General features: G+C 40.5%; 1 protein-coding gene across 2 annotated transcripts; it reads right to left on the reverse strand.

The window, feature by feature from the left end:
- Positions 1-674: 674 nt before the first annotated feature.
- On the reverse strand, positions 675-26,582 carry HPS5 (HPS5 biogenesis of lysosomal organelles complex 2 subunit 2). 2 transcript variants are annotated; one of them, XM_076344116.1, is made up of 23 exons: positions 26,484-26,582; positions 24,525-24,694; positions 23,956-24,066; positions 23,044-23,108; positions 22,230-22,422; positions 20,569-20,702; positions 19,068-19,283; positions 18,647-18,718; positions 18,325-18,413; positions 17,140-17,318; positions 16,757-16,915; positions 15,462-15,621; positions 13,260-13,383; positions 11,327-11,473; positions 10,449-10,523; positions 9,355-9,962; positions 7,936-8,059; positions 7,586-7,741; positions 6,933-7,052; positions 6,499-6,612; positions 6,059-6,165; positions 5,087-5,372; positions 675-4,604 (listed from the first exon to the last, which is right to left on the reverse strand). In XM_076344116.1, exons 2-23 carry the CDS (start codon positions 24,630-24,632, stop codon positions 4,544-4,546), a joined length of 3,408 nt encoding a protein of 1,135 aa, XP_076200231.1. In that variant the 5' UTR covers positions 24,633-24,694; positions 26,484-26,582; the 3' UTR covers positions 675-4,543. The 2 variants fall into 2 exon arrangements, with proteins under 2 accessions (XP_076200231.1, XP_076200232.1); XM_076344117.1 differs by lacking the exon at positions 26,484-26,582 and adding an exon at positions 25,845-25,916.
- Positions 26,583-27,009: the final 427 nt, after the last annotated feature.

Here is a 27,009-nt window from a genome sequence, read left to right on the forward strand (position 1 = left end):
AACAAGCTGCAGCCAAAACTGTTGCTTTTGCAACAGAAATGGGCAAGCTGCCTCTGAGCATACACAAGGGTTTGAATGGAATATTCCTTTCTGGCCTAGCACTAAAACACGGGCTGCGTGTGCACACTGGGTAAACGTAACACATATAGGGGCCCTTGGGAGACCATTTTCTGTGTTTGTACATTCTGATACAGTTAAGATAAAAAGCAACCTCAAACTGGTTACCCTTTAATTCTAAATATCTATAAATGCAAGCTACATTCTGCAAACATTCCGCAATATAGGCATTTTGCAATCTAAGTAAGTCTCAGATTGAGAAAGGGGATGAGGTGAATTCCCAGCTCAGGCACAATAATAGATGGAGTTATTCCTTATTCTGGGAAGTAACAGCACCTTATCTAAGTTTAGATGGGCAATAATTCACTTCAGGAGTTTTGCCATGCTGCTGTATGGAATATTTACTAGCATTGGCCTCCGGCTTATAGATGTGTAGAACGACTGCAAAGCTGTCCCCTCTTCAAGAAACAGATTGCATATGCAGATGTTTATCTTAAATAAAGTTGATTTCCCCATAGGTTTTGATGATTATTCTAACAGTGAAATAATGTTTTGAAGCTGGTATAAGACTTCTATATATTTTTTTGGAAAAAAAAAAAGAACAGAAACAACACAGCTTCTATTTAAAGTTGCTCTGGGCAAAGCCCACTTTATTCATCTCTGCTTTTCAAGGCTCCCCTCCACCAACAGTCAGTCACCAAAACCAAAGATGAGCTGCAGCTCATCTGCTGCAGCGCAGGCTGGCTTAAACTATCAGTGGTGTATGTTTAGCTGGCTGACAAGACCTGGTAGGGGCTGTAGCTTTAGGATGAGGATGTTGCTCTGTACAACTGTAACTTCTAAACAGAAGACTATTTCATTTCACAGCCCCTTCACCTTACCCACATGAGATGAACACACGCGTATCAAGAATAGGAAACAGCGATTTTCCAACTTTTCTTCAGAGAGTAAATTCTTACTCTTTATTGACAGCAAGTTAGTTGAAATCATCAACACAAGCTCACTTTAGACACCAAATTTGAACAAATGCTTCCCATTATGTTAGCCATATGACCATTCTGACACAAAGAAAAAGCTCTGAATGGAAAGTTATGATTTATTGTTTAAAAAAAAAAAGCCCCAACCCTCACTCAGAGTTAACCAAGTGTACAAAAACCCCACAGAAGAAAGAAAGAGACTGCTGTGTACACAAAATACATAGAGCAAATAAAGCGGAAGCGTTACATACAGAGATTAAGCCAGGTACATTCTTGGAAAGCCAGCCAACTTCCTCTAAGGAGGGCAACACGAGTACTCGGCTAAAGCTGTACTACATTCACACACTGTATGAAATGGAGTTAGTTAAGCGCAACAGCCACTGAGGTAGCAGCATGCTCATTTGGCATGTAAGAGAACAGGCACTAACATCATCTGATTTGCGTAACCTCACCACACACTGCAAGTGCCTGGCTCCTAGTGCAAGTCTTACTGTAAGAGCATGGGGTGTTTCCAATAGAAGGATCTGTACCGTTTCCAATGTCAAAATCTAAACCACAAAAGATTTAAAGTTTTCTTTTTTAGAAGTAGTTCTGTATTGGCTTTTCCACAAGCAACACTATTAACAGATGAAAGCCTGCCATTAACTGCCTCCCTGTAACTTCATTTCCTCTAGTGAAGTAACCGACCCTCCACAATAAAGTCTTTCTTGCAATTGAGATGAAATAGTCAGACTGCACCTCTCAAAAGTCTGAAAGTTGTATTGCTAAGTCCTGTTTTGATGAAAATAAAAACATTATTTTGCAGCACTACAAGTGCTGCCAGACTACATAAAAAGATGCTTTATAAAGAAATATTTTCAAATCATTTAGTGACAAAATTATGGATTTTAATAAAATTTAGTTCCAATACATGTGTTAGTTTTTTACTTAAATGACATTTGTGAAAATCAAATATTGACCGGACACTGTGGCCTTCTGGTAAAAATGTGAGAGTCTGACAGTGAAGAGGGCCAAAACTAGAAGTCTAAAAAGAAACTTGTTCAGAGATGTATTAAGTGCAGAAAGAGTGCTGGTACAAAGCATAGTTCTGTAAATGAGAAATAAAGTCCAAGTGATTTTATGAATCTTCATATTCTATCAGATATTTAAAAAGACTTCTTTCTTGACAGCATCCATCTAAAAATACTTATCTAAACCTTCAGCTTTTAAAAAGATTATTAAAATAAGACATGTGGCCCTCTCACTTTCCAAAATGTCAAAATTCATTGTGGAATTACCAAAGTTTACCTGGACTTTAGTAAAGCCTTTGACACCGTCTCCCACAGCATTCTCCCGGAAACACTGGCTGCTCATGGCTTGGATGGACGTACTCTTTGCTGGGTAAAAAAAACCTGGCTGGACGGCCAGGCCCAAAGAGTTGTGGTGAATGGAGTTAAATCCAGTTGGTGGCCGGTCACGAGCGGTGTTCCCCAGGGCTGTTTTGGGGCCGGTCTTGTTCAATATCTTTATCAATGATCTGGATGAGGGGATTGAGTGCACCCTCAGTAAGTTTGCAGACGACACCAAGTTGGGCGGGAGTGTTGATCTGCTCGAGGGTAGGAAGGCTCTGCAGAGGGACCTGGACAGGCTGGATCGATGGGCTGAGGCCAACTGTATGAGCTTCAACAAGGCCAAGTGCCGGGTCCTGCACTTGGGTCACAACAACCCCATGCAGCGCTACAGGCTAGGGGAAGAGTGGCTGGAAATCTGCCAGGTGGAAAAGGACCTGGGGGTGTTGGTCGACAGCTGCCCGAGTATGAGTCGGCAGTGTGCCCAGGTGGCCAACAGCATCCTGGCTTGTATCAGAAATAGTGTGGCCTGTGGGGATGGGAACTTTAACAACGGACATTCCTGAGTTTGATTTTAATGAGCAAACACTGTACCACCTGGCATGACAAGGCACATAAGCAGAAGATAACGGAGAAAGGAAAGTACAGCTGGAAGGAGAAAAAACAAGATAAAGGCCATGAGGGCATTTCGCATGATCAGGAAGAACAGGCCAATCTGCTAGAGCATAGGTTATAGCCTTGTGTTCATGCGCATCTATCTGCAAGCTGCAGGTAGCGCGTGTACACTTCTGCTTGCTATAAAAGATGCTAACAAAGAGCAGTAAAGGTCTTTGGTTGCCGTGCCTGCCAGAGTCCGTGCTGTTTAATCCCCACAGTGGCCAGCAGGAGTAGGGAAGTGATGGTGCCCCTGTACTCGGCACTGGTGAGGCCGCCCCTCGAATACTGTGTTCAGTTTTGGGCCCCTCACTGTAAGAAGGACGTTGAGGTGCTGGAGCGTGTCCAGAGAAGAGCAACAAAGCTGGTGAAGGGTCTGGAGAACAAGTCCTATGAGGAACAGCTGAGGGAACTGGGGTTGTTTAGTCTGGAGAAAAGGAGGCTCAGGGGAGACCTCATCGCTCTCTACAACTATCTGAAAGGAGGTTGTGGCAAGGTGGGTGCCGGACTCTTGTCCCAAGTAACAAGCGATAGGACGAGAGGAAATGGCCTCAAGTTGCGCCAGGGGAGGTTTAGATTGGACGTGAGGAAAAATTTCTTCACCAAAAGGGTTGTCAAGCACTGGAACAGGCTGTCCAGGGAGGTGGTTGAGTCCCCATCCCTGGAGGTATTTAAAAGACGTGTAGATGTGCTTAGGGACATGGTTTAGTGGTGGACATGGCAGTGTTAGGTTTACGGTTGGACTCGATGATCTTAAGGGTCTTTTCCAACCTAAACGATTCTATGATTCTGTGATTCTAATTCCACTGTTGTAAAGTTTGTTGAAATATCATGACTGATGTCTATAGTCATGTTGCACAAATAGATATGGGCAATTTAGAAATATCATGCTTATAGTTTAACAGTGAGTTCATTTAACAAGTTCTTCTGTTAATCAGCATTCATAACCATTAACCCACTCCTGAAAAATACTTCCCTCCCATTTTAAGACTTGGCTCAATTAATGCATTTCAATTGGGCAAGACCAGTCCATATAATTTAAGAGAGGAAAAAAAAGTATCATAACAAGCACTTTTACAGTAACTTGAAAACATCAATATCATTTACAGGAAAATTAAACAAATACGGGTTTAGATATATCCGAGTAATGGCTTCTCATGTTTGCAAACAAACAAACAATTTTATACTCCATAATTTAATACTTAGGGGCTCATATCCTTAACACTTAAGTCATATAGACTCAGAAAATAAATTCAGGAATTTTCATCTCAGAAATCTGTGAGCTTAATTTCAGGATAAATACTGGACTGTTTTGATTTAAGTTCTAGAGTTCAAAACTCATCTCCAAAGGAATAAGGAAGAACCGTCAACAGTTCCCGGTCAGATACCTGCCAGATGGAGACTGGCTCAATATAACTGAACTTTTAGACAGGAGTTCATTTCTTTACGAGCCTGTTATGTTTAAGAGGCACTTTAATATACAATCATTACAGTAAAAAATGTTCCCAAAGTTTTTCAAGTTGTTTTCTATGCTTGCTGAGACCACAGAAACCGGTCACACCTTTCCAACATGGACTGAATCAGCGCTCTGCAATTAAAGCAAAGGGGGGGAAAGAAGAAGAAAAAAAAAAAAAAAAGGTCAAACAGTTAAAAAAAACTAACAACAGAACAACAGAGTTTTGCTTTGCTTTTTAAATAAAAGTTTGTAAAAAATGCAATTGTACTTCAGAAGTAACATCATGACATCACCATACATGCCTTCTCTGGAAGGGATAGATGAGATCTGAGTCTGTGCAGGACTCAGCAAGACCGATATCCCCTTCAGAGAATCTCCTTCACATACATCTTTAATGTACGATTTCCTGTTTCCTCGTTTTCCATTTTAAAATGCCTATATTGCACAATACATAGTTCTTAAATAATAGAAAAGCTTTCAGCCGAGTTTAAAATCCAAGGTAAAAATGTGAAGTATTTTATCTTTTTGTTAACTGAAAATAAAGTTTAAAGCACCAAGAAGATCCAAAATGAATAGGGTGCATACATGGATCTTCTGTTGACGTGTCATCTTACCTTTGCCTTTTCTCAGCAATTCTCAGTATCTCACAGACATCAGTAAATCTCTCAGACAATTCTAGTGTCAAGCCACACTCCTGCAAGAGAGGCAAGGCACGATTTGGGCCAATGGCCTTTGCCAGTAAGAGAGCTACGTTTTCCACAGTGATGCAGTCTGGGCAGCTCGGGCTACCATTGCTGACAGTGTTCCCATTCTCTGGGCCATGGTGGTGGAAAGCTGTGCTGTGACTTTGTGCAAGATGCAGAAGAAACTTCCATTCTTCTATGGTCTCTGGAATGGAACCTAAATGTAAAATGAGTTTGTTACATTATTTGTAAAACAAGGATTATTCTAAGTCTACTATTTTAAATATATCAGTACTTAAGTACTGGGAAGCTAGCTATTCTGTTTTTCTCTGTGAAGATTTAAGGAAATCAAGCATTATCAACAAGCAAATTGTGTATAGAAGTGTACTGCCTTGACTGATTCAGTGGTGAACTACACAAAAAGCTTCACAATAGTTCAGTATTTAAGGCTTTGGATTAAGTCAAGAGACAAAGAATTGTTTTGTCCATCTTAGGGCTACTAGGAATTTTCTTCTAAGTTCTGCCATGTGATACAATGCTTTGCTCATCGTAACTTTGTGAGTGCGCATGTGTAGCGGGGGGAGTTTTGTGCTGTGCAGGGAGGCTAGCTATTCCTCTAACTACAACACCAAGTGTAGCTTTTACTCCCAGCTGATAAACAGCTCTACATTCTTGAACTTTTAAGCATTTTCTAGCACAACTGATTTCACAAAGCACAGTGTGAAGATACAAGAGTGTAACACCCATTTATGTGTTTCAAATATGCTGCACTACACAGTTAGCGCTACCAAAACACTTCAAAAAATAAAAGTTCAACTTGACTTCGGTCAAACTAAATCAGTATATAATAAGGGCAGTTCCTATATTACAGAAGTATGTTTAAACAGCTTAAGACTCACTAACCATCTTCTCCATTCAACAGGCTCAAATCATCCAAATGAGCAATATTAGTAAAGGCTTCTATTCTTCTATCCAGCTCCAGACAGAGAATAAGATATCCAGGCCAAAATCTTGAATAAGAGAGTAAAGATTTCCAGGAATCAAATAGTCTAAACTAAAGTCAACAGTAATTAAATGCTTATTTAAATATCAGTGAAGACAAAAGCAATGGAATTTCTTGAATGCCAGAAATCACTGCAGAGTGGGGACACGGGGAATCCCCCTTAGCCACAAGTGGTATTTGGTACATTAAATTGGATCCTCAATATTCATCCTCAAAACAGGAAAGGTTTTTAGATAAAACCTGTCCAAGTAAGGAGCAGATGGGTCGTTTTCATTTGTATCTTTTTGGGGTCAGAATACCAACTAACCAAGTATTAAGAATTACCAAGTTTTCTTCTTACCCATGTGATTTACAGATGTCAGCCATCTTCTTTTTTGTAACAAAATCAGCTGGGAGTTTAATCAAAAGCAGAATGAGCTGGTTGTAGCCCCAAGTAAACAAATGCGATCGTGGCCTAGAAGATGAGAAATTCCGTTTTAAAGCATTAATGGTTTTCTTCAAACATTATGTTCTCTTTACGAGAAAGGCAGGTATGTGAAAAGAGAGAAGGAAAAATGAATGAAACACTGTGTAGTCTCGGTAGAGCAGTCACTCTGAAAAGCATTACAGATAAAGTTATTTAATCCTTTGGTTGCTTCTGCTGAACTCTGCAATATGCAAAATGCTTGAAGGATTCACTGACATCCAAACTGTCATACAAAATCCAAGCCAAAAGCCTGCAGACCCGTTAAAGCTTTTTGCTGCACTCAGGACCTTGGGTGAACCCTACTTTACCTAGGATTTCCTTCCACATCTACTGTATTTGCTCTTTGGGGTGCATCATGAGAAACTGCCAAGCACAACCAATCTAGTCGTACAGATTCGGGCTGCAGAAGAGATCTAAGGAGAGATGACCTAGAAAACAAAACACATAAAAAACCTACCAGTTTTAAACATACCAGATATGGAGAAGTAGAGTGTGTGTGTGCAGAAAAAAACCCCAAAAATATGGATGTAAAATTAAATATAGAAAAGCACAGAATGATTTCTGTTTCTAGAAACTGAGGGGATCATAGAAAACCATCAAGTTTGTAGGTGGGGTTCCCCTAACTTTTTTTTTTTTTTTTTTTTTTTTTTTAAAATGTTGTCTAACCTTGGTATACCAAACTGCAGGCACAGGAACAAAAGTAGTCAGTTCCATTGAAAATATTATTTAGAAAAACCCTGTTAAAACTAGCATCTAATCTAACAAAAAAAAAAAAAACCACAACAGTCTGAGAGACCAACTAAAACTGGCAGAATGAATTGGAATCTAATGCTAAAGAACACCAACTAGACAGATACAGAAACAGTAAAAAAAGCCCCCAAAAACCAAAATCAAAAACAACCCCGCACAGCTACATGATGAAGAGAGCGGACAGACGAAGAAGATTCTACATTCCCTTTACCTTTTATCCTCTGGCTTTGATTTCACCAAACTATCTAAATATGCTAAAAAGTGAGCTGGATCATTCCTGCAAAGCTGTTTGATATCAGTAGGCAAAATAGAGGGGTGGAACTTGATCAAGGGCCGAAGAGCTGTTTCCCCAAATTTTTCATAAAGCCTGGAGAGAGAGGATAAAAACTATTTTCAGTACCAAACAGCAAAATTATATTTTTTTTTCTTGCAAATTCAAGATAGTACTGAAAAGTGATCTCTTTAAAAGATTCCCAGAAAGCTTCATGAAATGCTAAGTGAACCAATTCCTGCTAGCAAGTTAACAACACTGAAGAGAAAAAAAAGGACTGGGCTACAAACCTTTGAGCATGTACCAGTAATATCGGGCTATCATCCCAAGGCCCCAGGTCATGCAGCTGTTTCAGTATTTTCAACATATCTTCATTTTCCATTGCTAAAGCCACTGGACTGTGACAAGTTAGTTCTGAAATAAGTCAGCGCACAAGTTACAAGACACGGACAAGTTGTTTTTTTTTTCTTAACACGCACACAGCTCTTTTTAAGCTTAAGGACAAAAGTTATCACTACTTTCATGGAACTCTCTAGCTAACAGTAGTAAGTGAACAGATCCTACTTGTTCATTTCATAGAAATCAACATCACTAATCTATGCTTACAGCAAATTACAGTTATAAAATGATACAATTAAGGCATGGAATAATATTCTTGATATATTTTACTTTTCTTTAGATTTCTGAGGAGGCAATTTTTCCTCTCGTGAAAAAAGATAGCCCACTGCAGGACATATGGCTTGCTGAATACAACGCAGATCTGCATCAGTTTTCATGTATTACGATTTGCTTCTATTAATAAAACCTTCAGCTTAGACACTGACTTCACAGAATGCAGAATTCAACACAAACCTTGATCCTGATGAAATGTGAGTATTAATCTACAGGCACAAGTGCAGTCCAACTGAGGACAAACTGGGAATCACGCATTACTGTCGCTTCTAGGGCTCTCAGAATCCAAATAGTGAACAGAGAAACTAACCCTCAAAGCAAGATTCTGTTGTTTGACTACTCTCTGTTGGTGCCAAATCAATGCTAAGACTTTAATTCACTCTTAAAAGAAATGTGTAAAGCAGAAACTGAATGCAGAGAACAGATGAAGTTCTGTTTTCCAATATAATCAGGAAGCTTTGGTTCAATAAGGCTAAAGAGGCATCAAAAAGATCAGAAAAGATTTCTGTGGAAAAAGGAAGTCTCATGTGATCACAAGCCACTCATTTGCATGGAACCATCTATCCCATTCAGTTTTGTTTCACATTAACGACATTTTTCTACAAGTCGAATCTTCCATTTCCAGTGCAAATACTGAAGCCCCTCCCCTAGCTTTTGCCTTGTTTCTATAGACATATGATTCTAATTAAGATGCTTTTGCTCTTTGAAGCACATATATTTGTTTTTAAATAGATCTGGTCTGTAATCACTACAATGTTCAACCAACAAGCTCCATATAAATTAAAAGGTTCACAATTGCAAAGTGGGGGGGAGCAACAGTCTCTCCAAGGAGCCAGCAGTTCTTCATAAGTTAGCCTTTGGGGAGAAAACAAACCACCAAGCAACCCAAAACCAGAACAAAAACTCCCACACACAAACCATCCTCCCCCTCCCCCTTCTACACCTGCAGAAGGAAAATTTGCAGACACAAATGGAAGTGTCTTCAAGCTTTTTTCTTTTTTCTCCCAGTCTTATGCAATAAAATTTTCATTAGTTACCTTTCAATCCTGTGATGTACGTTTCCCATACATTAGGACTGGTTGCATACATGGTTATAATACACTGCTTTAGTCTTTTTAAATCCAAAAGAAAGAAGTAGCTTCGCATAAACCTACAAGCCAAGGTCCACGAAGCTGCTAGTGGCAGACTTCCATCAGAGCTTTCCTCTGCCTCACCATTTCCACAAGAAAATACACGCAGCTCAAAACACAGTGTTGTCAACTCAACGAGATCTTTCTGAACATCCGGTTCTATGACACATGGAGGAGACACTTGAAAGCAGCAGTCCAAAGGTCCCTTCAAATCAGTACTATTTTCACACATGGTTTTGCTTACACAGGTTTCATCAGCATTTTCCTCTTCAGTGCAGTCTTCCAAGATACTACTCTGTTCTTTGTCTGCTGGGTCTCCATCAGTTGGATCCAGTCGTAGGTTTTCCTCCAGGACTGCCCTCTCTTCTTCAGCACACACAGTCTTGCTTTTCTTAATAGAGGAAGCAGAATGCTCTTTGCTGCCTAACTTTTCTTCTAGATAGATAAGCCATTCCTGTAAAACCCTTCTCATAGACTGCGGTTCTAACAAAACCAGGGGATCCTGGAGTTTGGCTCTGTAGCATAAAAAAGAAGTTTGCTAAGTTGCTTGACGGTTATAAGATGCCACAAGTGAAGTATTATATATGTTTTGTGAAACTCAAAGTATATTCCTAAACTTGACTTATGGTCGGCTGTTGTTTTGAGTGCATCAAACAGAATTTAGGCTACTTAGGCTGTCTACATTTGATATTAGAACATTCTGAGTTCCTCAAGATTTCTTTCAGAATAGATTTTTCTTTGTTAGGTGGTTTAGGATTTGTTTTTTTAAACTATGCTTGTAATTAGGACAAAAGGATAATGCTAAAGTTTTTAGTGGTTTTTGCTTGGTTTTACATAGGGGAAACAAATCATTAACCAAATGAGATCCTTTCAGATTATGTTAATAGACATTTACAGCATTACTTTTATATTTATGTAACGAATAAAAAAATAGTAATTTAAAAAATCATTTTTCTACCAAAACCCAATATATCTATACACTAAAAAGTTTCCCTGCTTACATAGCTTCTGCTGTTGCAGCCTTGAGATCTCTTAGATGGTCCTCCTCTGGAAGCTGGCAGCTCTGTGGTTCTAACCTAGAAAAACACATTAATTTCAGTCTTATCTGAAGCATTATCTTTAGTAATTTAAGTGAAGATTTCCTCACAAATTTCCTCAAATTTGTGAGGAAACAACATTAATTCCTTTATTAAAAAAAATAGAAAGCTTTAATTTCTAAAGAAGGAACAGCTCAACAGACATTATGGATGAATTGGGCATGAAGAGCAACCGATAATATATTTTTGTGACCTTCTATAATGGCTTCTACTCCAACTACAGCAGATTTCTGAAGGTACTGAATAAAAATCAGTATCGTGCCACTATATGAAAGTTAGTCCAAAACGTAAGTTAGCAAATCATTGGAGTATGAAGTAACTTAGCTCTGTATTAATTGGACAACTATTAAAGAAGTTCAATGTTTTATAGCTACCATTATTAAAAAAAAAAAAAGTTTTTAGGGAGATAAAAGCGTTTACTCCCCACTCAGAAATGACAGCAAATGAACTGTTGGACTCACAGTTCATATCACGTCCATAACTATAATGAGCATCACAGATCAGCAATTCTCATGTAGTGTAATATACTACGTTCTTGCTCTTCAGTTATTACAGCACTGTGGAGAGTGCATGCTCCACCACCCAGAAGTGTTCATTGCCTAATCAGCTTCTAGGAAAGGAGTCAGGGAGAACCAGTGAAACCCACCATAGTAATGAAGGCAGCTGCAAAAACCTAACACTGAGCTCGCCGTTCTACTCGAAACAGTAGTTTTTCCTTTAGGTTGTTATCCTCAGAATCCCCAGCAAATGCAATTGCTAAGAAAACGTGATTTTGCACTCACTCTTTCTCTTCCTGGGGAGATGCTACCAGATTAACAGTCAACTCCTGCAGCTGCTCATCATCCTTTGCTTCTTGCCTCCCTCTAGTATCAGGACTTATATGAAGCGTGCCAATCTTTTCAGTAGTTTTGCGTACAAAGCTGGAAACACTAGGAGTCAGAAGTTCAAACATTTAAAATTGGAAGTTCAGAACCAAACAAATCAAGCACTTCCTTTCCATTCAAACCATGATTTCAGAAAACTTTATAATCTGAAGAACTCTTGAGAAAAGGATGAGAACAGTGATGACCAACAAGAACAAAACCCACTAAGAAGCTGCTCAAAATTCGTATTTCAGTCATGATCCATACTTCCAGCACAGAATAAAAACCTAAAGTATTTAAGACTTGGTTTCTTTGCTGCTGGAGAAACAGGATCACATACTAACATTAGTGCTTACATTTTCACATATATTCGTATGCAAATAAATGCAGATTGGCTACATTGCATTTTAAAGCTTATAAACAGAAAGCATCATTAGGAAATTATGTCCCTCTTGGTGGTAAGAAAGTTTTACAATACCCCAAGTTAATTCTTCAGATGACAAAGCTTACTAAAAACGTCCTTTTCACGTCATCAGTCCCTATCCCTTTGGGTATTTTATTCAAGAGGAAGCCCAGTGAACATACCAAAACCCAATTATTTGTACCACCGCCATGAAGAGAACTATGTCATTGAGAGTTGAACAGAAGAATCAGCTTCTTGCTTTCTGGCCAAGAACTAGTTTAAGAGCATCAAGAAAAAAGCAACCCTTTTACTTGCTTGCCAGAGAATATGGCATCTTTACTATACCAAGGTATAGCAAAAGCTGAAGGTTGCTGCAGAAGAGAGAAAGGATTCAAATGTAGCAAAACAATTGGACTTTAACGTATAGAAGGATTAAAGGTAAATTTTTAAAAATTAACTGTAAATATGATAGTATTTTATTCAATTATAAACTGAATATAGTGATAACTAAATCTTCAAGTATTCACTATTAGTGGAAACACTTATTACTAGCAAAGTCCTAAAAACTGCTTACAGTTTAGAAAGAATTCAAAACATTGCATGTACTTCTGAAGGTTATTCTGAGATCCTCACACTATTGATATCAGCTACAATTTTTTGTTGCAGGACATAATTCACACACCTAAGTGATCAAGGGAGGGCTACGCAATTTTTCAGACTATCATTATGGGCCAGCAACATTTTAGCTAAGAAACTAACAAACTCCCCCCCCCCCAACTTTTTAAGTTACGGATTTAACACCATCTCCTTTATATTCATCCCCCCCTGTTTTTTAAAGTGAGTTTTAAAATAGCAATTTGATTTCTGCATAAAACGGACACTACCATATTTACTTGTACCAGGTATAAGCTACCATTATTCCATAAACACTCGGGGAATTGATTAGATTCACTGCAAGGTGTATGGGGGGGAGATGGCAGATCACATGGTATACTTCGCAAGAGTGTTTTAGCAATATCTAGCATGCTTTTAATATTTTAATGTTTGTCCCCAAGCAACACAGGCAGCCTTCACTCACTGTTCAGAAATCTAAGTACCAGAAAAGCAAAATCCCAAAACAATACTCAGCAAGTTTGCTTTGAATACAAATCACAACCACAGTTTACAGGGTAATGTTAAACATTCTTGGACATTTGAACATTCTTAGCCATTTCAAAACTGAGGCTGAAATCTTGGCTCCACTGAAGTTAACAGCAGCTCTTCATATCTTCATTAGAGTCAAGATGGAAGGTTTAAATTGTCTAGCAAACTTGACTACATCTCCAGTGTTTCAGTTCAAATGTTACATTTTTGCAGAACAGAGTACGAACTAAACCAGATAACGCTACAAATTCAGAGGACAGAAAAAGGAAAGATGTAATGGATGAGTGAACCTGCTGCAAGTTTTACCTTTCTTTGACAGCTTGGAGAGAGACGAGAGGAGATGGGGAACGAAATGACAAAGGAATACCGAATGGGAGAAATGTCTCATTCCGGTCAGCCTCAACCGTCACAGATGCATGAGATACATTGTCTAACAAATGGAATTGAAATAAAGAGTCATGAAACAGTGGCCTGGCAAAAATGGAACAGTGAAACAAACTGCAAGTCCCTAATTCAGTAATGGATAACCTGCATGGGATATTTTCATACTTAATATTCAAGAATGTGGGGAGCCAGAAAAGTGCTATTTGGTTTCAAGGGCCATTTTATTACTGCCTTTGAATCTGGTAGGTCTGCTTTGCTAATAGTCTTTTGGCTCTATAACAAGGCAAATGATGATCAACGACTGTATGAAAACTATCTTCTAAAAGTAGACTTACAGTCCATTTAGGGGACAAAAATCTTGATTTAATCCACTGACAGTTACTTAAACATCTAGGAAAATTAAGTATTGTGGCATACATCAATTCACATTGCATGATTTCCTAAAACCTAAATCACATACGAACATACAGAGACACATAAACCATCGTTAAGGTATAAATCACCCTTTTATTTGAACGGACTTCAAAATATAATTGAACCCACAGCTCTCTGGCTTTTGATAAGAATCACAGGAAATATAGAATCACTGACTATTTCCTTTTCACTCTTATACCCCTAACAGTATCTACAATGTGTTTTGATTAATCATTTCCTGGTACAAACACACACTGTATCTTTTAAGTGATGTAAATAAGAAAAAAAGGATCCTTTTAAGTAAGGATGACACTGCATTTTGCAACAGTCAGCACTATCTGCACTGTTGAGAGGAAAAGATACCATGCTGTTAGAGAAATTCTACCATCAGAATCCACAATATCTCTAGATAGCGCCTAAAGGTCACAACTGATTTTAAGACTGCTTGTAACTAAGGCTGCTTTTGTTCATTATGCAGGTTAGAAGCCTAAAAACTTATGACATCTTACATAAATGTGAGCAGGGAAACACTAAGTCCATTTCTCTTAAATACCAAATTAAGTACACATGCTTCAAGAAGCATCTAGAACTTCTCTACTTTGAAATAATCAGAAAATTTGTTATCTCTTGTTGAACAGATAGAACTTTTCTATATTCTGACATTCAAAAACTACGTCCCTTCATTTTAGAGCTTTAATATGGGAAATGATACACTTCTTTCCAAGTTTTCTCATCTGTTGTTTTAATGGTGATGTAGGTAAAGAGGCAAACGTACACATAAGTGCTACAAACAGCACATAGGTTTGTCAGCAGGATAACACTACTGACAAGTAGGGGCATAAATACTAATTCCTATACTCTCCTTCCCCATTGTGGTCTTCCCACAACAAGGCACCCAAATTCTCTCCGTCCTCAACTGGCATCTACTCTCTGCAAAAGCTAAAGAGCAGCTTTTTTATTAGAAAGCCTCTCTACCGTACCTGGAACTAAGCCAGCTCCTCATCATCCCGGGTTTCTGCATCCCTCCCAATCCCAACCAGAGCAGAGAACAAGACCCATTATTGTCTCACTCTAGCTTTCGCCCAGTGACAGATATTCATTAGGAAATAAAAAAAGCTCCCTGGATGTTAGCTAATAACAATTCTATCATCCCTATGCTAATGTATACACATGTAAGAGATGATCCCTTTTACAAATGAAACCCCGCAAGAAAGTTAAGAACACATCATAAACCTACTGTTTTGCGTGAAGAAATATAAAGCCAGAGCCAAGATTAAGAAATGCTTTCCTGGACCTAATATTACTGGACGGATAGCGTCAGCAAACAAATCTCATTTGAAGCTCAAGTAACACTGGCATAGTCAGCTGGGAGAATCTTAGTATTAATGCTGAAGTGCACAGAGAGGAGAGGTGGCGGAAATTTGAGTGAAGTCCTAGCTTGGTAAAAGCCCTCTAGACCTTTTGTTTTGTTTCTCTGGGTTGTGCTTGTTTTTAAGCTTGGATTTCTGTGGAGCCAGCGTTTCACCCCAATGTTTCAAGAAAAGAGTTTGACTGCAAGGTGGGGCGACTGTGTTCCCATTGATCAATTAGAGGATTTAATCATGGATAACTTGATAGTGGAAAATAAGAGCACAGAGCCAACCCAATCAAATTCTTGTAGAATAAATAAAAATTGCATCCGAACAACATATTTTCATTAAGAAATATTACCAAGTTCTACTTGCTCATCTTCCTGGTGTGCAGGAAATTCTTTAAGTCTCTCATCTTCTGAGAACGTCTGACTGTGGAGAGAACATGAATCTTCATCTGACTGACTGCCTCTTCGACTGATAACACGATATATTCCAGAGTCTAAGACACTGAAGCTTTCCTGTCAGACAAGGGAGAGGAGTTAGATGTTGTGTGAGTTGCACTTCCTTGTTAAACTTCCTGCAACGAACTCAACCAACCATACCCACACAAATAACCTCACAGCACTTCGTAATTCACTGTCTGGAAAATCCCGATATAACAGCGTATTTTTGACATATCCAGAATGGAAAAGTACACGCATGCCAACAAGCGTGCAGTCCAGTGACTTTATGAAGATTTATATGCCACAACTGCTTTTAGGAAAGCAGCCTGCAGAACAACTGGTGTACTTAGTACAAGATAAAAACCATCTCTGCCTTAGCCCTGCATCCAAGACTGTCACTTCACCCCTTTGTACCTGTGTACCCAAGAGTCTGTATTCTTTTTGCTGGTTAACCATACCCAGCTAGCACAATTACGGAACCTGCAAAACTATTTAGTTCCAGGACACACGTACATTCTTTTGCTCATGGTCAGTCTATGTAGTTTACTTTCCCATCTACTAATGAAAAAAAACTCGTCTACCACATCAAGATGGAATTTACATTACTTTGCCTTTTTAAACTTTACTTTTTAAACATTGTTACAGTGAAAGCAGCAACTGATACTGTATTTAACTACGAAATATTTCCCCTTTCTTGAAAAGCTGCTGGGAAGCCAAGACAATACCAAGCAGCTGTACGTGTAAAAGAATATTAGAAATGTGCTTTGATTTTTTTTTTTTCCTTAGAGCTTTCTGCTTAAGCTTCATAGAGTGAGACAATTTTTTAAATAGGGCTAGGATAGTTCTGAGCATTCGGACATTCCATTTTCACCACATAAAACTACAGTTACAATCAAGATGACCTTTACTGAAGCATGTTAAGACACTAAACTCAGCTGTGGAGAAAGTCATCTTCGTATCAATCTTTGTCCACATCTCAACTATTAGCCACAAAATAATATGGAAAAAAGGCAGAGGTCTAAGAGCTTAAAGAATACAAATAGTAGTACTTCATACCTCTGTACCCCACCTAATTTTAGAAAATAGCATTATCAGCTATAGTAGACATGGTAAAAATGAAAGCCTTATCTTCAAAGTGAGCAACGAGGTGATTTTAATTCATAAAGATAAAATCTGCAGGTAACATTTTTGGCACTACCAATACGCTTACATGAGATGAAATACTGCTCCTTCTACTGCTGCACGCAGAATCTAGAGGTTCCAACTTTGAAATTAGTTCTTCCAGCTGCATAATGAGATCTTGTTGGGTTGAGGCATCCAGCTGAGACTTCAAGTGCTCCAGCTTGTCTAGAGGCAAATTTTTTCTTGCCTATAAAGCACACAGTGAAACAGAAACATTATTTCTAATGCACATGTGAAAAGCAAAAGGTACCATATATGGAAGCTAATTTTCATCCTAAAAGTGTAACGTTTAGAAGACTTTTTAAAAACTCCAAGAATATGAATCTCAGAAACCTACGTAACTTAATGGAAGAGGGTGACAGGAAACAGAGTGAAGTTGCATTGCACATTTACAAAGACGTATTTACTTACTCTGCAAGAAATGATTGAATTTTGGAAGAGACAACAGACCCTGGCAGCAAGTGTCCAGAACCCTCTTCTTATCAGACGCTCTATGCAGCGGTCTACCAGCAGAAGGGAGAGGTGCAGAACTTTTCCATTTGTATGCAGACAGAACAACTCACTTTTGTAAACTGCAATATCCTGAATATCTGCAAAACAAGATGCACAGAAATATCTAAAGGACTGAAATTGTTAGTCAACATTCCTTTCTGTTCCTGAAGGAAGGTGAAAACATGTTTCCCATCTGACTGCAAATGCATGCAAAAGCCTAATACACTGTAGCACAAGTGGCATGGAGAAAACAAACACTGAAGAGTGCTAAGCTAGTATCTAACAACTATAAAGCACAGTTAAAGTATCAAAACTTTACAGAGCTGCATTTCTAGAAAGCATTCAAAAAGTACACTGACGTTACTGAGAAGTTTCCTTTTCCTCTGAAGGGGGATGAAAAACTAAAGACTGATAAAGATGAGAAATACATCATTGTAAGCTTTGAAACAGAAGGAAAACATTTGCTAGTAGAAAAACACTTCAACCTTTCAGCAGTTTTCAAATGAAATAGTTATGCTATATGCAAACACTCTATGACAAAGGCACTGGAAACTTAACATCAAAGGCAGAGAGAGAAGGGGAAGGAAAAGACTGACTGTGACTAACGGTTCTAGGACTACGCTTAAAACCATTTATGAGGCCTCACTCATCTGCCAAATAAGTACATTCCCTGGCTCCAATTTAGACAGGTGTTAGAAAAAACAGGTTTTAAGCTTTCAGCTGCCAGATTATCCTTCACAGGACACCTGACAATAAACCTGAATAAACAGAAGTGAGTAAAGGATACTGCAGGTATTACCTCACTAATACTGCAGGTTATTACCTCTCACTATTTGATAACTGTATTTTAAGATTCACTCTACACCACGTTTTGTTTCTCAAGCATGTTTTCAGAAGTGTGGAGGGAGGGGTTGGCTGGAGGAGGTGGGGAGAGGGTTAATATTCAAGCATATACCTCACAGATGACAATGAAAAACAGTTTTCTGATCAATGTTCTGCAATCTAGCTGCAGAAATTGAGCTTGAAAAGGCTCCATGTTAGGCAAGGGCTTCAGAAGTGACAAACGTAACAGACAATATTACAAAGCGAAGATTCTTGGTTTACCTTTTATTTCACTCCAGAGTAAGACTTGAACACTTTGGGGAAGAAAAATATAAATGCCTCTTTCTGTCCAGGTCATCACACAGTGCTCACTGCAAGCAAAGCAGACGTTAACGGTGCAACAGTTAATTGTGGTAGTCACTGTAAAATATGCAGGGATGGCATTGGCTTACATACAGCAAATGAGAAGTGCGTTGTTTAGCACGATACTTGGAAAATTCTTAGGCAAAAAGATGAAGTCGATAATATAAATTAGGAGAAAATACAACTGTTTTATTTTTAAAGTCTACTTTATCAACAGGAAGTTATGCTGACAAATACTCACGTCAAATACAGTAGCTTGGGGAAAGATAAAGATTGTGGAGAGCAGCTGGAACTAGTATAATGAGGATCCAGCCTGTAAAGTAAAACTAGTATCCGTTACAAGCATAACTACAACAATATCGCTTCCTTAATATAGTATTCTTAACCCTGGAAATACAAGGCTGGCTTAAATAAACATAGTCTTATGACAGCAGCATTCATTGCGGTAGTCACACAGACATACCTGCAGAATCAAGGCTCTGGCATTTTTGAAAACTCAGATACTGGTTTCTGTTATTAGAGGAGAACGTATTAAGATGACAGCTAGGATTAATGCTTAACTGCACTAGGAGGTTATTTAATCTTCTCAGTATTAAGGCAGTTCTTTTCGTTAGTCTAGAAGTCCCAAGCAAGTTTATCACCGATAACACTCATGCTTCTACCTGAGGGTAACAACAGGGAGAGGCGGTGATGAGAGCAGCTGCTTGAACTGATGTGTGCTTTGCACTTCCCCGTCAAAGTTCACCTCCCACATCCTTGAGCCAGGTCGAGCACAATATATTAACGGCTGTTGATTCCCACTGTTTTTTCCAACAGGGAAGAAACATGCTCCAAATTCTCCATCTCTCTCTTTGTTACCAATTTTCCAGAACTTCTCTCTAGGGGAAGAAACATACTTGTTAAAGCAACGTTAATAAAGGCTCTTATTAATTTTATGTTGTTCTTGAAGAATAAAAATACTAAATCCTAGTTGCTGAATTGGTTTTGGTGCTTTAAAAAAGTCTGTAATAGATATTATAAAGCCTGCACAAAGTTTATAAAAGACAGGGTGCAGAAATATTTATTAGTTTAAACGAATGCTCAGATCACGAAGGGGTTTTTTTTCAGCAGAACCAGTTGATCAACCTGGTAATGGGAAGGTGATGGTGCAAATGATCCCAGAAACCTTTTCCAATCCCATGAAAGACGAGACAGTGATTATGAATAGTTGGCATGGATTTACGAAGGGGAAATCATGTTTATAGCCCTCTACAACAGAATGATTGGCTTGATAGATGAGAGGAGAGCAGTGGATGTTGTTTATCTTGACTTCAGTAAGGCTTTTGACACCGCCCCTCCTAACATCTTCACAGACAAACTGAGGAAGCGTGGGCTAGATAAACAGACATGGAGAAACACAAAGTCCTGCACTGGGGGAGGAATAATCCCAGGCACCAGGACAGGCCAACTGGCTGGAAAGCAGTTTTGTAGAGAAGGGCCTGGGAGTCCTGGTGAACAACAAGGTCATCATGAGCCAGCAATGCACCCTTTTGGCAAAGAAGGCCAAAAGCTTCCTGTGGTGCATTAGGAAGAGCATTGCCAGTAGGCCAAGGGAGGTGATCTTTCCCCTCTTCTCAGCACTGATGAGACATATCTGGAGTGCTGGCTCCCCAGTACAAGAGACACATGGACATACTGGAGCAAATCCAGCGATGGGCCACAGAGACAACTAAGGAATTGCAGCACCTGTCTTATAAGAAGAGGCTGAGAGAGCTGGGCTGGTCAGCCTGGAACAGAGAAGGCTCAGAGTTGGAACTCATCTCATCCCACGTGTATAAATACCTGATGAGGGAGTAAAGAAGACGGAGCCAGACTACTCTCAGTGGTGCCCAGTGAAAGGACAAGAGGCAATGGGCACAAATGGAAACACAGGAAATTCCATTTCAACATAAGAAAAAGCTCTATTATTGTGAGGGTGGTGAACCACTGGAAAAGGTTGCCCAGAGAGCTTGTGGAGTCTCCATCCCTGGAGATGCTCAAAATCTAACTGGACACAGTCCCGCACAATCTATTCTACCCAACTCTGCTTTGAGCAGGAAAATTGGACTAGATCTCCAGAGGTCACTTTAGAAACTCTGTGTGACTCTGTAAAGTCCAATATTTTACAAGTAAAACATAACTTGCCTCTCGGTATCACACAAATAAGTGCGTGTAAGTGAAGATATGAGCAGTCTTCCATCCAAATAATCAAGCTGAACAACACGAGAATCTACGGTGGTTATAATCTGAACAGGAAACATCACAAAAGTAGCAGCAGCCTACAGTTAAAAAGAAAAAAGAAAGAAAACATACAGGGCCTCAGTTCAAAGTAAAGACTATTTCATTAAGTTAAAATCACAAAATTCGGAAAAGACTCATGTATGGTACAAATACACAGCATAAGACAGAGCAGTTCCTTTCTTCTCTCTCCCTTACAAAACAAGGCTTCAATGCTTAGAGGCATAAAAGTCTAAATCCTCCTTTTCCTAAAACCATTATTGAAGTTTTAAGAAAAAAAAAAAAAATCCCTGTAGCACCCTGCCATTTCTTTATAAAGAGTGTGTTTTTTGTAATATTAAGAGGGGTTTTTATTCTTGCTCTTGTAAGCTTCGTGCTTTTGTCAATTCTCTCCCATGGGTACTTTCAGCCAGCAAACAGTTTTATGGAGACAGACCTGAGGGATTACTTGATACAAAAAAACTTCCATCGGATTTAGGTGGTTTACATGAACTCACTTTCTCTATTACCCTGCAGCAAATTACCCAAATACTATTTATTATACAAGTGTCTCAGTTTGCATGGGTGGCAAAACAAAGCCATAGACAGACTTCTTATGAATAAGAAACTACTTGGAACTGCACTCAAATTTTCTAGCAGATGGTCACCATTTTTGACAGCTTGAAGCTGTTTTCTTTGTTAGGAATGTGTCAATTCCCTACTTCAAACAAAGTGCATTACATGAGAGATTCAACAGTCCGATTCCTTTAACAGGCATGAGCAGACATATTCTGTGGGCCTTGCCCTTCTCTCCTCTCCTTTTCCCTCTCTTTGCACAGTTGAATTTTTTTGCCTTTTCTTTAAATGCAATAGTCTTGCTACTTTTAAGTTAATTTTCCATCAAGATCCTTCATGAGGGCTAGAAAGGATCTGGAGGAACACACCTATTTCCAGGCTGTGCTCCTTCTTACAGATTAAAAGGAGAAGAAAAGGACCTAGTAATGGTAAAAGTTAAAGAACACTCAAGGGCTAAAAATCAGGCTAGTATCATTAATTTGTGTGCCCTTCGCACAAAATGCAATGGATGTAAGCTTGACATCCACCTACCATTTATTTTAACTAATCCACATCTTTAAGAATAAGAGTATCCAGACAGAGCCAAGCAAAATCAGGGTCTGGGATTGCCCTTTCTCAGACCGACAGCTGAGCCGAGGACTAAAACACACAGCTGAACCTGTAGCTGGAGTCTAAGGAATCCAACAGGCTCAGAAACACCAAGACCCTGGGCTTGGATGCTTGTAAATTCCAAGAGGAAGAAGCTCGGCCAGTTTTTAATTCTGTACATTTGAAAGCATTTTTATGTTACATTACTAAAACAGCTAAAAGAGGGGGTGGGGGAAGTTCACGGGTTAGGAATTCTACTGTTGTCTCAAGAGTAGAAGACTGTTCTTCATCCCAACAGTCAAAGTTACCAGAACTTCATCAGCTGGCAAGTTTCCTCTGTTCTACTTTACTATACTGAACAAAAAGATTCCACACATCATCCCCTGGGAACCTCTTCATCTCAAACAAAGTATGCAACATTTTACCTTCCCGTGTTTCGATGTGTTAATCTTGATGGCTGATACTTTTCCCACATGATCTCCTACAAAAACACGAAGAGCAGCTGTATCCCAACACAGAGCTGTGACTTTTCTGCCCTTATGCTCAGAGGAAACATAAATCCGTTCTGGCTTCCCACGACGTTCCTGATTCAGCTCCCAGACTACTACAAGACCTTGGCTACAATAATTCAAAAAGAAAATACAATTTGAGAATAAATTTTCTGATGTTTTATCATTAATAAAGATGCATTATTCCAAAGAAACAGAAAATCTAAGCAAAGTAGTACATCTCAGAGCTGGTTGTGTTTAAGATTGCATGCTTTCAAGAAGTGTCACATTCTTAATTCTGAAGAAGAATAAGTGTCCTTTCTTGCACTATGATGTATCAGCAGCTTTGGAAGGCTACTCTCACATTTACTGGAATTGCCAGTAAGGATGCAGAAAAATAAGCATTTAAATGGATTTTAAACAATGTAAGTGGTATTAACTACCAATCTCACTCTGCCAGGTTAATGAGGGTATTTATTTTGATGCTGAAAGGTCTCAGGGAGACATTTATCATCATAACTTCACATGCATCAGCTCTCCCATAGATGTCCTGTTACAGAAATAATACTTATTCTGGAACAATTATTCCAGAAAAAAAGTTAAGCAAACTGTCTATGCAGGGAATTATTCTGTAGGGGCCTCTACCAGTTAATTCCCTGACCCCCTCCAAGTTCTCAGCAGATGTCCAAGTCTGAAACTTAGAAGCTACTTAAAAATATTTATCTAGAATTTAGGTTTCTAAGTCACTCACCTGGTGGCGACAGCAACATAGTCTTCATCATGTAAACAACAGGCAACCCGGGAAATGGCACCTTCCTGAAAGCAAGTATGGGAGTAAGCACAGGTAAAAGTTGTTCTTGTACTGCCTTTACCACTACACAACTTTTATCTCTAAGATATAAACCAGATTCACGTCAACAGCTGCTACCACTTTGTTGTAATGTGTTGGGTTTTTTTTTGTTTGGGTTTTGTTTGCAAACACTGAGTTTACTCTAAAAAGATGCAGCTGACAACAACATGACAGCATCAAGAGAAACAACTGCAGTTCATTCTCTGATGTGGAGAACACTGAAATCAGTCTCCTGTCCTTGCACCTATGGAAGTTGTTTTGCCAGAATTAAGCGAGATGCTCCCAACCTTAAAAAAATGGCTGCATTCACGTTACAGTGGGAGCAGCAGTGGCTCCCAGGAAATAGCATCTGGCTGTAGAAACAGCAATCCCTGTTCCATAATCTCTTTCAGCAAAAGCAAGCCAGCCTGTCTTTTCTTTGCTTATCCAGGTAGTTCATAGTTTGGACATCCAAACATTGGTAGTTATCTACATGTGAGTTGCTCTGGTTTCATATTCAAAGTTTTCTTCTAATTCTTAAATAGTCAGGTAACTTTGTTGCTGCTGTTAAAAGTAAGAATTTGAAAAACAAAGGTCTGACCCTCTCAAGTAATTTCTTTCATACCTCATGAATTCTATTACACCACACACTGTGGGGATACACTCCAATACCACAACCTGTTTTAAATGGAGCAGTCCAAACCTTCACCTTATTTGGACAATTTAGCAAGCTGAAAATGCCTGTTGACTCTTAATAAAAATTAACTTGAAACAATGTCTCTTTCCCAGTCCCATTTTCCCTGGAAAGTTTTGTATAGAATTCTCTACCCTTACCTTATGAGTGAGAAAGAGTCTTTGCTTCCAGCCATCTTTCTGTATAAGGTTCAGTCCTCCTCCTGAACTGCCTAGAGCTAGCCATCTCTTCGACACAGCTATACACGTGCACTGAAGGAATAAAAATTATAATGCACAACACGGCTGCTAGTAAGTACTAGTAACAGTATCTTTTTCTTACATTATTATGTTATTTTTTAAAGGCTTCATTGCCAGCTGTGTGTACCAGTCCTGAAACACTGGCAGCACAGTCATCAAAGATAATAGAATAGCACTCTCCGCAACTGGAGCAAACAGTAGAAGACAGCAACTGTGTAAGGCTGTATTATTTACCCCACAGTTACATTAAGAAAACACACACACAGAGGCAATAAGATCCTTTGTCTTCACTACTTCTTCCCAAAGTGTTCCCCCCCCACATAAGATAGCATGCATACACCCAAAAAGAACAAGATTAATCCTGTGGGTTAATCAGATAAAAAACAAAATAAGGTCATTATTTGAATTAAAAAAAAAAAAACCAACCAAAAAACCAAAACCAAAAAAATTCCCAACTACCACAAACTCACCTTCAGACGACTAGAATCCAGCCTGAGCGCAGAAAGCAACGGATCCAAACATTCAAACTCTGCCAACACATGGTTGTAAGAGTCTGGAATTATTGGCGCAGAGGCCATTGATGTACAAGACTAGCACTACTCATTCATGGGTGCATTACAGCTTCAGCTTTTAGCTGTACCTGCCAAAATAAAGTAAGTTCTTGATTAGTTCACTTTTTAGTATTACATCTGTTTTTCTGTGTTTAAAGAACCACAGAACGTCTTCCCATTCAAACAGCATCAGGTTTCAGTTTGCCAAAAAGGCCCAAGGGCTGCAAAATTAGACCCCTGCTTCATTTACGAGAAGTTTTTGTTGAAGTTCATTTCAGAATACCAACCTTGGAAATATTTAATATGTAGCCATAAGATATATTTACATCCACCTGTAAAACAAGTTCTGTCTACCTATGGAAAGAGCCTTGTTTTATGGTAAAATGCACTTCCCCCCACAACATGCACCCTTGATTTTAAACTAATTTTCTCAAGGAAAACATTTAGCATTGGCATTTTATACCCACATCACCTTCTCCCCCAAAACTAAATTTAAGGAGTATTATCCTCAACCAATACCAAATTTAGAATTACCTGCATTTGTGCATTTTTAATACAACTATACATAAACATGTATAAACTATCCGTTCTATAGTACCTCCTTTCCAGCATACAAGATAGATAACACAGAGTGAAAACCAAGAATCAAAGTTATTGAAGCTGCAACCTCATATATTTTTCCTAAACAGCACATACTTTAAAAGAATCTCTTGTTGGGAATTTTTACAGTTTAGACCTCTATGTTGCTTAAAAAAAACCTTTGTTACACTTCACACTCAAGCCTTTGAATTTCTAAATAATGTTTAGTATGCAATCCCATAAATGAAATAATCCCCCCCCAGAAATACTATCATGCGAAACCTTACATTTCCCTTTTACAAGAAAAGGGAACGCTTACTCTCGCCACGCACTAGGAAAAGGGAAGATACACATTTAGCCAGAGAGACTGAAAATTATTCCTCAAAAATTCTCAAAAACGTCTTAAAAATCTTAAATTATGGGATGTGAGAACGACTCCACCCCAGCGATAAAGACTAGAACATCTCTGATGACTAAAAAAGGACTGTTGCTCTGGATTAGAGCATTTAGTCCAGAAAGACACCCTAATGCCCGTTTTACACACTCTGCCGTACGGAAGGTCGCAGATAACCTCGATCAAACGAAGCCAGCCTGAGATTTTAAAGCCTTCCTTGGAATTCTGTTCTTGGAAACCAGCAACCACCTCGGTGTCTGACCTACCTCTAAACACACGCTGCCCGTTTGCCAGCCTCCAGCTCGAGAAAAGAACTACAAACCCATCTTACTTTCTCTCAGATACACGGAGTAAAGCAAAGTATCCCAAAAGCTCAGAAGAACCCCCCGACTCCTTCAGAAACAGCTGTCCGCGGAAAGCAGGCGGGCAGGGGACGCTGCTGGCCCAGCCACGGCCCCGCAGACCGAGCCCCCGAGGGCCGCCGCCCGGGCGGGGCACCGAACGCCAGCGGGGCGCGGAGGAGCAACGCCGGCACCAGGGAACGAACGCACGCCGGCTCCCGCATCGGGGCTGCGCTTCCCCAGCACCGGCGTGAGGCAACGCCCGCACCAGCGCTCCGAAAGCGGCGGCTGCAAGAGCAAAAGCTGCCGCTGGACGGGCCGCCGGCCGGGAACCGGGACACAGGAAGTCACGGGGACGGCAGGGACTCCCCGGGGCCGAGCCGGCTTCCCCTCCCGCAGGCACCCACCGCCGGCAAGGCACCGAACTCGCCGGCGGCGACACCCAAGCCTCGCCGGGGGGCCGCGGCGCAGCCCCCGGCCGGAGGGAAGGCGCCACCCCATCTCGGGGAGACGTACAGCCAAGAAGCACCGCTCCCTCCCGGCGGCCCGGCCAGGCCCCCTCACCTTCACCCGCGGATCCCGCTCGCTCGCTCGCTCCTTCCTTCCCTCCCTCACGCCAACGGCCGCCAACCGCCAGCGGTGCCGCTGCTCTGCAACACCGCCCCCAAACAGCGCTGCACGTGACCGGCGGGAGGGGCGGCGCTGGGGCGTGCGGCCGCTCCGTGCTGCGTCACGCCGGGCGCGCCCGCGCGGGAGGAAGCTGCGTCACGCGCGCCCGCCTGCCCTGGCCACGTGACGCTGACGCGCGGCGCCCCCTCCCGCCGCGGGCCGTTGCCGAGGGGAGGCCCCTCCCCCGCAGCGCGGTGGCGGCGGCGCCGCCGACCTGGGAGCGGAGCAGCCGGGCCACCGGGGCCGATGGCGGGGGACGAGCGGGGCCCCGTCCCGCGGGGCCGGGTGACGGCGGGGGACGGGGAGGGCCGGGCGCGGCGGGGAGGGGGGGGGGGGCGGCGGCGCTGCTGTTTACAGCCCCGTTACGCCCCCCTCCGCCCGCTACTGTCATGGCGACGGGGGAGGGGCCGTCACGTGAGCG

The sequence above is a fragment of the Aptenodytes patagonicus genome, chromosome 7, assembly GCF_965638725.1.
Source record: "Aptenodytes patagonicus chromosome 7, bAptPat1.pri.cur, whole genome shotgun sequence".
Taxonomy (NCBI): domain Eukaryota; kingdom Metazoa; phylum Chordata; class Aves; order Sphenisciformes; family Spheniscidae; genus Aptenodytes; species Aptenodytes patagonicus.

Bases quoted from the DNA above. Each gene is read 5' to 3' on its own strand.
- HPS5 (XM_076344116.1), bottom strand. From the start codon at position 24,632: ATGGCCTCTGCGCCAATAATTCCAGACTCTTACAACCATGTGTTGGCA. The intron at 19,284-20,568 runs GCAAGTTATGTT...TTCTTCCCCTAG, and splicing joins TATTTGTGTGATACCGAGAG to AGAGAAGTTCTGGAAAATTG. The intron at 7,053-7,585 runs GTAAAGGGAATG...TTTGTTTTCTAG, and splicing joins TCAAAGCCAGAGGATAAAAG to GTCATCTCTCCTTAGATCTC.